The sequence below is a fragment of the Nerophis lumbriciformis genome, linkage group LG01, assembly GCF_033978685.3.
Source record: "Nerophis lumbriciformis linkage group LG01, RoL_Nlum_v2.1, whole genome shotgun sequence".
NCBI lineage: Eukaryota > Metazoa > Chordata > Actinopteri > Syngnathiformes > Syngnathidae > Nerophis > Nerophis lumbriciformis.
Genome location: NC_084548.2, coordinates 46,357,914 through 46,370,000, shown reverse-complemented (window position 1 = coordinate 46,370,000; position 12,087 = coordinate 46,357,914). Strand labels below are relative to the sequence as shown.

General features: G+C 40.2%; 1 protein-coding gene across 2 annotated transcripts in view; it reads right to left on the bottom strand.

Annotated features, from left to right (window-relative positions):
- Window positions 1-12,087, bottom strand: part of LOC133622051 (segment polarity protein dishevelled homolog DVL-1-like) — an 87,651-nt gene that overhangs the window by 25,249 nt on the left and 50,315 nt on the right. For both annotated transcript variants that reach the window (XM_061984594.1, XM_061984602.1), the window contains exon 5: window positions 5,648-5,786. In XM_061984594.1, the coding sequence (XP_061840578.1) occupies window positions 5,648-5,786 (139 nt within the window). The remainder of the gene's footprint in view (window positions 1-5,647; window positions 5,787-12,087) is intronic.

Below are 12,087 nucleotides of genomic sequence, written 5' to 3'. Positions count from 1 at the left end.
GTGTAAAAAAATATTTTTTATAATGTAGCGCGTAAGGACAGAGCTAGTTGTTTTAATGACATTAACAATGGATCAGTATATGGGACAGTTGCTTCTTAGCCCTACAACCACAACACACAATATGTGTCCCTCAGCAAAACCCTAACTAAAGTTCTGTGGGTGAATTATGTAAACCCACTACTCAAACTATATTTTAGCCAAAGTCCATCAGCTAAACTTTGTCATTTTACACGTGTGCAGCTTTTGAAACACATCACCATCACAAAATGCACTTTTATTTTTGAGGAAGGTCAATAGATTTGGTGTTTTGTTGTTTGTTTTTATTGCTGCTATTTTGACTGTCCTTTGTTTAAATGAAAAAAAATATTCTTTCATCAGCAGTTTGCCTGTCCTGGCTTTAAAATAGGGATGCAACGATTAGTCAACATTGTCGACAAATGTCGACACTAAAATTTGTCGCCGACAATTATATTTGTCGACAATAGTCGTGATGACATCACTTGTGTTTTTCTGGGCAGAAGCGGGTCTGCGCCGCCACTCGCAAAAACATGACCAGTGAAAACACTTAAAGCAAGAGTCGCCAACCCGTCGTTTTGCGATCGACTGGTCGATCTTTGGGACTCTCCAGGTAGATCTCGTTAATGATATAGAAAAAACCCATCACATCAGTGATGTGGTTTGTGTTTCCTCCCCTCCTGGAGCGTGACCAAAGAAAATGCTGGTATCCTCCTTTCCCACCCAGAGTGTGTCCATTGTCCAATGAAAAAGTGTGCTGTCCCATGCAGTCATTTGTCAATATTGCCTGTTAATCATACAACACGCGCAGCGCGAGACGCTCTCATGGGAGCTCATTTTTGCTAGGTATATACGCAGCTAAAATGGAGACCCCACCAAAGAAAACCAAAGCATATAATTTTCACCCAGAATGGCAGGAAAAGTTAATTTTTTGCTCGTCACAGATAAGAGTTCATGTTTGTTATGCCACCAAACTCAAACCTTAAGTAAAAAGGTAAACTGGAGCGGCATCACAACATGAACCACCCACAATTCAAGGAGCTCTTTCCACCACATACTGCACTTCGTGCAAAAAAAGTTGAGGAGCTAAAATCACAATTGAAAGCACAGCAGTAGCTCTTTGCTACACTGTGCGACGTCAGGCTGCCACAGAAGCAACATTTTGTGTAAGTGGGCTAAATTGGGCTAAATAAAAAGCCATTCACTGACAGAAAAAATTCAAGGAGGAGATGAATATTACAGCCAACACACTTTTCAGCGATTTAAAAAACGAAAACAAAATCAGCGCAGCTATCGACAGCATCCCACTCGGACCCGCAACTGTGACGAGAAGGATCGAATCATGTCAGAGGACGTGGACAAAAAAGGACTCGTCACAATGTCATTATTGGACATTCTCACTCGCTTGCACTTAATAGACAGAACAAAATGTGATTATATTTTCAATGCATGCAATGCAAAATATGTGTGTGACAATGACATCCCCACCCGTAAACTGGTAGCGATCACTACTGATGGAGCGCCATCAATGCATGCATGTGGGCTTTATTGGGCGGTGCCGCAATGATACTGATTTTTACCCACTTTATGAGCTACCATTGAATCATTCATCAGCATGCCTTTGTTGGCAAAATCTTGGATTTTTCGCATGTCCCGACACTAACTAATCAACTCAATAAAAGCCAAACCTTGACGCCACTTACGGTAACCTAATTCTCAATGTTGATGTTTGCTGGCTGAGTCATGGCAGAGTGTTGCAAAGATTTGTTGATTTGCTGCCAGAAATCAAGAAGTTTCTGACAATGAGTAATAAGCACAAATAACTGTCCGTTGATGCATGGCTGCTTCACCTGGGGGTTTCGACAGATTTAAACTCAAAACGGAATGCTCTCAACACTGAAATTCAGGGAAAAAGAAGCACCTGGCCAAAAAGATAAGTGCAGTGAATGCATTCAAGGCCAAATTGTGTGTTTAGACTGCTCATCTGGGGAAAAAAAGAAGCAAACACATTTACCTAACCTGGAAAAAAAAATCTCAAAACATCAAGGACAAAGCTGTGTTCCACCCAGAGGTGTACTGCACACACCTTGACAAAGTGACAGCAGAGGTTAGTGGGCATTTTGGAGAGGTAAATGTCATGGAGGACATTGCTGCTATTGTATTAAACCCTTTGATGTAGAACAGGTAGCAGCCAAATTCAAACATGCTTTTGCTTTACAAATTGATGTTGACATGGAAATAATTGATTTGCAAAATGACATTGAATTGAAAGCCAGAGCAGGGAACAGCGACTTTCGGGGACTGCAGAGAGAAGTTCCCCCTCCTCACTACTTGTGCACTACAACTGGATGCCTGTGAAATGGCTTTTTCACAAATGAACATAATAAAATCAAAGTATAGGAGCTGCCTTACTGATAGACTACTTCAGACAAACCGTGTGCAATTATGAGCCAAAGTACACAAAACTTAGTGTTCCGTCACAGCCATCACGCTGACTTGAGTGACATGTTGAAAATTAAATAATGCAAATTCACACGCTTTAAATGTACAGTACATAGCAATTCATATTGTTTGTTAACTGCAAAATATGTTGAGTTTTTTTCAATGTAAAGTCTGAGCAAAACTAAATGTAGCAACAGCAAATGTGTGTAATATTGCCAAATAGAAAGTCTCGAGTTTTAATTTTCAGCAAATTCATAAGCTAAAAAATTACATGGCAATTCATATTTTCTATACATTGCAAAATGTGTCTTTTTTCTCCAACTGAAAAGTTTGAGCAAAAATAAATGTGGCAACAGCTAAGGCGTGTATTATTATCAAATAAAAGCCTTGAGTTGGAAGGAATTTGTTCCTTATTTTAACAGCGTCAAAAGGTGATCCTTCCTTGGTTCATGGCCCAAAAAGGTTGGTGACCACTGATTTAAAGTGTGAGAACATTTCCTCCTATTCTTATTAAAAATATGTATACCTTGCTCCTTTTGCAAAGCGGACCTTGTTTTTTATGGTGATACATACGATACGCGAGCACTTAAAGCGGAGGCATGATGTCGGGACGTCTGGACTCAACTTCGGTACCCTGCTAGCAAGCTAATAAGTGTGAGACAAAGTTGTGTTAAAAATAACTTTAACTATCATTTTAGCTAAAGTCAGCCAGCTAAACTTTGTCTACATCAATTCAAGTACTTTTTAAAACGGCGTCTATTTGCAATGCAAGAAGAAACAAAACAGACATCGCGTGCACAAACAGACACACGCAGAGAAAGACATTAGGCAACAATGCTACGGTATCATAAGATTAAACATGCTATCTAATAGATAGCCAACATGTTAAGAATTATTCAATGATGCAATTCAAGCTATGGAGTGCTATAATGGACAGGAGTTAATCAACAGTCAATATACCAGTGTGCAGCTCTTTAAACATCATCACAAAATGCTTCTTTCATTTTAAGGGAGTTAGATTTAGTGTTGTGTTGTTTTTATTGCTGCTATTTTAACTGTTTTAAAAAATATATATGAACAAGTTTAAAGGCCTACTGAAACCCACTACTACCGACCACGCAGTCTGATAGTTTATATATCAATGATGAAATCTTAACATTGCAACACATGCCAATACGGCTGGGTTAGCTTACTAAAGTGCAATTTTAAATTTCGCGTGAAATATCCTGCTGAAAACGTCTCGGTATGATGACGTCTGCGCGTGACGTCACGGATTGTAGAGGACATTTTGGGACAGCATGGTGGCCAGCTATTAAGTCGTCTGTTTTTCATCGCAAAATTCCACAGTATTCTGGACATCTGTGTTGGTGAATATTTTGCAATTTGTCCAATGAACAATGGAGACAGCAAAGAAGAAAGCTGTAGGTGGGAAGCGGTGTATTGCGGGCGGCTGCAGCAACACAAACACAGCCGGTGTTTCATTGTTTACATTCCCGAAAGATGACAGTCAAGCTTTACCATTGGCATGTGGAGAACTGGGACAACAGAGACTCTTACCAGGAGGACTTTGAGTTGGATACGCAGACACGGTACTGTGAGTACGCATGCAGCTGCGGCTTCCAAACATTTGATCGCTTGCCCGTATGTGCGTGCCGCTATGTAGATGTCACGTACGTAACTTTGGGGAAATATATGTGCTGTATGAACTTTGGGGAGGTGAACGGTACTTTGGGCTGTGGGATTGAGTGTGTTGTGCAGGTGTTTGAGTTGTATTGGCGGGTTGTATGGACGGGAGGGGGGATTGATTGATTGATTGATTTCGGAGGTGTTTGTTTTGCGGGATTAATTTGTGGCATATTAAATATAAGCCTGGTTGTGTTGTGGCTAATAGAGTATATATATGTCTTGTGTTTATTTACTGTTTTAGTCATTCCCAGCTGAATATCAGGTCTCACCCGCCTCTCACAGCATCTTCCCTATCTGAATCGCTCCCACTGCCCTCTAGTCCTTCAGTCTCACTTTCCTCATCCACGAATCTTTCATCCTCGCTCAAATTAATGGGGAAATCGTCGCTTTCTCGATCCGAATCGCTCTCGCTGCTGGTGGCCATGATTGTAAACAATGTGCAGATGTGAGGAGCTCCACAACCTGTGACGTCACGCTACTCGTCTGCTACTTCCGGTACAGGCAAGGCTTTTTTATCAGCAACCAAAAGTTGCGAACTTTATCGTCGATGTTCTCTACTAAATCCTTTCAGCAAAAATAAGGCAATATCGCGAAATGATCAAGTATGACACATAGAATGGAACTGCTATCCAAGTTTAAATAAGAAAATCGCATTTCAGTAGGCCTTTAATTGTTTTTATAGCACTTTGCCTTTCCTTTCTTTTAAATGGACAACAATGATGATGCGGATCTGTTGTTGTAGTTATTGTTGTTGTTGTTGTCTCTGTCTTATCCCCTCATGTCCCCACAGTTTTTCCCCTCTGTCTTCCTTTTTTTCTGTTTATATCCACTCTTGCTCCGGTCCAGCTGCACCAAACATTAATATAAATCCATATAATAAAGTCAAATACAAATAAAGCAACAAGAGAAGTATCCCACACTTCTCTTTTGTAAAGCAAATATGGGCATGTACATCAACAATATGATTTGCCTGAGTAGCTGGACAGGACAGAAAAAAAAGGACTACAATGTAAGACTCATTTAAATTTTTGTAACAGCTGAATGAGCAGCACAGTTACAGTATGAATAAATATTTATGAATGAATTAGTCATCTTTGTTGTTTTTAGGCACATGCCTTAAAATAACTTAAGTTGTTTTTAAAAGTCGATTGGAAAATTAGAGCCAATAAATATGTGTAGGCTTCATAATACGACTTGTCGACTTATCCATTAACTCTGACTTAGTAGAGCATTATATTGTATCCATCCCATCCATCCATTTTCTACCGCTTATTCCCTTCGGGGTCACGGGGGGCGCTGGAGCCTATCTCAGCTACAATCGGGCGGAAGGCGGGGTCGTGTCCGACTAATCAGTGATCTGTATATGTTGCTCAAAGTGTTCAAAGGCAGAACTGCCAAAATAGATGAACCATCTTCTTTTTTAACAACTTAAAAGCCACAAATACATGCTGTACTGCATGGTTCCAGGATAGCAGACTCCAGTAAGGTGCAGGTGAGACATTACCTGCTTGCGTCTTCGTCTTCCTCGCTGTCAACAAACGAGCTGGACTCCAGCTCGCTGCTCATCACCGAGGTGCTGTCATAACCCATGGCCGAGTCCCTTGCTGTGCGCTCCGATTTAGAGTAACCGTTGATTCTAGGGACTGGAGGGAGAAAAAGCAGAGCAGCCAAAGAATGAGATGTTGACAGCGCAACCAAAGACAGGAAAATAAGCGATAGATTGGTGGAACTCACCAGCCATAATACTGCAACCTTAAATAGTCTTTTTTTCATTCGAATGCTTTATGAAGTCGTCTTTGGCCGAGAGACCAAGTACAAACCTGTCGATGATGCACCTTCAGAAGAATCTGGCTACCCTTTCCCCAAGAGTACAGGAAGTGCTTTTTTGTTGTTTTCCTTTCCTGTACATTAGCTAAACACTCTCTTAACAGTACGGTGGCCTGGAAGTGCATAACATTTTACCTTTTATGAAACAAATTACATTTACAGAACACAATATGTTTATGAAACTGTAAACTGTTTTGTCTTTTGTGTTTTCTGAAATTGTAAACGGCTACGTTTTTTGTTCATTTGTTTTTGAAATTGTAAGTTGTTTCGTGCACTATGTGGGTTCCACTATGGAGACACTCATTTATTGCACATTCATGTTATCATGGTCCTACCTTTGGTGTTTTTGCTATGTTTTGCACATTTTCACATGTAGCAAACATCTAAAAGTTAAAGTTAAAGTACCAATGATTGTCACACACACAATAGGTGTGGCGGAATTATTCTCTGCATTTGACCCATCACCCTGGATCACCCCCTGGGAGGTGAGGGGAGCAGTGAGCAGCAGCGGTGGCCGCGCCCAGGAATCATTTTTGGTGATTTAACCCCCAATTCCAACCCTTGATGCTGAGTGTCAAACAGGGAGGTAATAGGTCCCATTTTTATAGTCTTTGGTATGACTCGGCCGGGGTTTGAACTCATAACCTACCGATCTCAGGGCGGACACTCTAACCACTAGGCCACTGAGTAGTTATCTATGTATTACTCTTTCTGGGCATTTTAGAGGCAGACTGGTTTAATGTAGGCATTATTTTCAGGCACCAGCTTTTCACTTGTGCCAGATAAATACAAGAAAGATAAGTGCATGAAAAATACAACTCACTGTAACGCTTAATTAGTGGGAGCCCTGGGCTTGTTTCTTTGCAATGAGATGCAGATGGAAATCAGCCTTTGGCTACAATCTGCCACATTTGTATTTTATATGTTCATTAATGTGCATTGTATCATGTCATAAAGTCGTTTATAAATTATTTAATGTTTCTCTGTGGCCCGGTAGCAAATGCGTCACGGACCGGTACCGGTCCCCGGACTGGTGGTTGGGGACCACTGCTGTAGTGCATCTACAATGGAACCCACTTTTTAGCTTGCTGAAGTTACGCCCTGGAAGATCTTGGCACTAACTGCGAGCGTGCCCTGGAAAACACCAGTGGCTACCAAAAAACATAAATTTAATTTGTTTTATTCAGCTCCTTAAGTCATCCAGCAGCTATGAAATTATAAAATCATATTGCTGAAAAGGAATTATATCTATTATTTTGTTATATATGACAGTTCAAACATGTTGACAAGCATACGATGGACTTAGCTGCAGCTCATACACCCCCTTTATTACAGCTATTTTGGCGCAACTGCCAGATTACAAGCACTTTTCAGACATGCTAAATAAAGAGGCAAAACAGCTACAGCAGAACAGTTTTAGATTTGATAAATGAGTGTGCTAAATAATTATATTTGTATTTTTTTTCTGTCAATATTGTGGGCATTCTGATGATCACTATAAATTCTACATATCCATTAAGTCAGCTAAATGGATTGCGCTCCTTATTTTGTTCAATGAATAATCCTCTGTGCATAAATATAGTAGATTAGTTGAGAATGTGCTATCATGTTTGCAAATGTTTTGATACACAAACATCTTCAATACAACAGGCCCATACTGAAATAATGCTCAGTCGTGAATTAACCTGTCAGAGAAATTTAGTGCACACGGTTAAAAAAAAAAAAAAAAAAGAGTAAAAGGTTTTCATAAATAGCACCGCTTACAAGTAGGAGTATTTTTGTGACTGGCAGACTCAGTTGGACGGGAAACAAAATGATTCATGCCTTCGGCTTGTGCTTACTAGTAGAAGAGACATGATAGCTTCATAAAGTCTCAACCAGCATACGTACACTGCCAGCGGTGACGCGGTGCCTCCGGGTAGCATCGCATTGGTTGGAAAGGTCTGGCAAGGCGAAGAGGGCGCGGCAGGGAGCGCGTCTGCCAAGCTCCGGCAAAACATTCCAGCAATGTGGACGTTGCCATGGCTAACTCCGCCCACAACAAGGTGCCTTGCAATAAATGATGTGGCTGCGCTTTAACACTGAACGTGCATCCACTGTTAGAGTTCACTCCTGCATATTTGCTTCCGCACAGATGGCTGCCATTCCAGATAGTTTAACAAGTCACATGTCATTCAGTCTCTGCTGTGTTGCAGAGTCACAGCTTATCTACAACAGAGGAAGCATCACACCACAAATGTAACAAAGCAATGATGAATCAGCTGAAACTAAGCCAAATTTTAACAGTCTGTGTACATGATTAATAGTGAAAGTTAATGGTACAGTTACAGCTATAAAATGTCACAAAAGTCTCTCACCACTGCCAACATGTCAGCCTTCATCCAACGCACTGAGAGTCAGGACAAGTGTCACGTACTCTGTGCCTCTCATCGCATGCAACTATAGGACGACTGCTAATCTGCCTCTGACCAATCAGAGCACAGAGAGGTAAGATTAGAGTTGAGATAAGGTGCTGTTCTCATGCATCACTGAGTCAGGTAAAAATGGCATCCAGTAATCGGATACATTAATGCTCTGGGCTGCGTTAAACAAAAAAATATTTTAGATCTTTTTTTTTTATGATGGACGAACATTTGCCGTTTCTGTGCTAATGCTTCAATAGTGGATTAAAAAAACTAAACTTTGGTGACCACCAAGCATGAGTGGATATTAAATGTAGAAAAGAATGTAATGTCTTTATTGTATACTTGACTCTCAACGATGCAGATCACCTGCTGGCCAGGGAGAGATCAAATTCTTCCACCAAACTCTAGCAACCCTCAGGGTCCAACACACCTGTGCAGATTCCCAAGAGTTCCAACACCATTATTCATTTCGAAATGCCATTGCATAGGCAGAAAATTAACAAGGGATATGTTTCCAGGGCCAAACAAGTTTAAGCGATCATTTTGAAACAGCATTGACTGTGACAGAATCACTTGGAGCCAATATATAAGGTGACTGGGGAATTCCTGACGTTGATGCTGCAGGCAGCAATAATTCAAATTCCCTCTTTTTTGGGTCTTAAAATCCAGGCCATGAGACTGTGGCTGCATCCAACCAGCAAATACAATTAATTGCATTGTATTGAGTACACTACATCATTTGATTTATACCTGACAACTGTTGCTGGAGCATAGTACACAGCCAACTTCCCTGCTGGTTAATTTAATTGGTGACCAGAAAAGCAGGTAGGTGAGTGTGCATCTGGGACATAATCAACTAAAGTGAACATGTACACACACACGCACACGTCCACGCGCACACACAATGATAGCATAAGCTCCTTGGAGACAATACTGCACACAAAACAAAACTTAAACAATAAAGGGCCCTTCTAATGCTGACAATATTTGCACTTATTTCATAGTTCTAGGCCGGGGGTCGCGGCTGTAGAGCTGATATCGGCTCTTTAGCGCCGCCCGAGTGGCTCCCTGGAGCTTTTTCAAAAATGTATGAAAATAAAAAAAGACGATGGAAAAATATACATTTTATGTTTTAATATGGTTCCTGTAGGAGGAGAAACATCACACAAAGCTTCCTTATTGTTAGACATCCCACTGTTTATATTAAACACGCTTCACTGATGAGAGTAATTGGCGAGCGCCATTTTGTCCTACTAATTTCGGCGGTCCTTGAACTTAACGTAGTTTGTTTACGTGTACAACTTTCTGCGCTGCTACAGAAAGACGTGTTTTATGCCACTCCTTTGTTTCATTTTGTCCACCAAACTTTTTATGCTGTGTGTGAATGCACAAAGGTGAGCTTTATTGATGTTATTGACTTGTGTGGAGTGCTAACCAGGCATACTTGGTCAGTGTATGACTGCAAGCTAATCAATGCAAACATGCTATTTAGGCTAGCTGTATGTACATATTGCATCATTATGCCAAGGCATCTTTGAGCTTATTTCATTTCCTTTACTTATGTCCCCTGTGTATTTAATTTATATTTGCATGTCTCATGACATAATATCTGTATGTAATATTGGTTGCAGTTCTGATTTGTTTGTGTACCGTTATAGACCGCAGCAAACGTTACCCAGCTTGCAAAGATTGTAATAAATCCATTAGAAGAAGACAGCCTGCCATTTCCTTTAACTTGGACACACACATCTGTTCCTTTGGCTAGGGTTGTGCCAATACCAATAATTTGGTATGGTACCGGTAGCAAAATGTATATCGATACTTTTTCAAATAAAGTGCACTATGAAAAAGTGTCAATTTTATTTTTATTTTAACAGAAAATCTTACAATACAATGTTGCACTCAGAGATCAATTTTAGAAGGTTAAAATATAAATTAAAGGGCATTAAACACAATGTGTTTTTCTCATTGCACTCAAAGAACAATTTACAATTTTCCATATTACATATAGTCTGCCATAATCAAGGATTATATTTGAATATAATAAAAAAGCTTTATTTACATTATATTAAATGCTTCATGTTCATATGTGCTTGAAGAAAAATGTAATTATTGGTAAGTACTAAAAACAAAACTATGGATAAATGTACCCAGATAAGCCATGGAGCAGGTAAAACACACATCTGTTAAAGATAAAACAAGTTGTAGCAATTTGTGACCAAATTCAGTCATTAGTTGAAGTTCGATGGACGGTCTTAACTCAGCTAATATTTAGCATCAAGCCAAGCAGCTGTGTGTGCATCTACGTATCTACATATTTTGTATATACATGTGCACAACAGAGAAGCTGTTAACTTTTGAGAGTAGCGTACAGTATTTGTGTTTGCGAGAATGGCAACTTGTTGGCTGAAGGACGTCAGTGAGTGAGTGGGCGAGTACAGAGAGAGGAGCGCGCACTGCACAGTAAAGTGATGAATGGGTCCGGTTGTGTCCTGCAAAACTAATAATAAAGCAACCAGATTGTCACAAATCGGCAGCCTTGAATTCTGACCGGAAAGCAGATCTTAGCCTCTACTACGATCTGCACCAGAGCGAACAGCAGGGCAGGTGGAACAACTATATTATTACCTGTCACTCTTATAACTCCTTGTGCAGATCCGAATGCGTATTATTTAAATGTTTACCTAAGTTTGAAGCAAAGGTGGTATAATCGGCACATTTGGCGAGGCGTGTTTAAAGCAACAGTTGAAGCGTGGCGCTTCCTTGTTTAAAGCGTCACCTTTACCGTTAGTTTTGAAGCCCAAATACCTCCATGTTGCGTTTCACGCACACTCTTTATTAACCAGTAGAATTATCGTTTTTTGCCATTCTTCCCCACCCCGATGTTATTGCTTGTATGCACTTTTTGTGTGCGTTTTGACAAACCGCCACACAGCGGCACTTAGATGAATGAACGGTATCAGTACTTTTCAAAGGCAGTATAGTATTGATTTCAATCAATTAGTATCGCGGTACTTTATTAGTACCGGTATACCCAACAACCCTACCTTTGGCCATTCTAAGCCAGTAATTCCCAGAAGTTATCTCACCTTCTGAGAAGCCTCCGTTTTACTAATGTTTTTCGATGTTGTAAAAATGTGTAGAATAAATATTACATTTCAACATTTCTGTCAACAAAGATTTGCATCTGCCTGCGACACGTAGTAATTTTAATAGAAAGGTATTATAGCTAATATAGACACAGCATGGGTTGCCTTCTTTTTAACACATTAAGGCTTTAATTTTTTTGCGGCTCGAGAAAGATTAGGTTTTGTTTTTTTTGGTCCAATATGGCTCTTTCAACATTTGGGTTGCCGACCCCTGTTTTAGGCCTAAATATATCTAAAAGTAAAATTACCCCCAAAATAAACACAGTAGTGATGTTTGGCCTATTTTCTAACAGGTTTCAGCACATTTTGGAACGCATACTTTCGGCTCCAAAATGTGGGTGGGCCTGCATGAGCCTGCTGACGTCACCTACAGAAGTCTTGGAGGCAATTTCATATTGCAAGGTATGTGTTTTGTCAGCTTCTCCATCCCATATCATATTTCTGCGCAGAATTTGAAGGGATTAGCAAATACGTCTGCCAGATGCACTGTTGCAGGTTGTAGCAATACAACTAAAGAAGGGGTCAGCCTGCATACATTTCCAAATGATGGAAATATGAGGAAA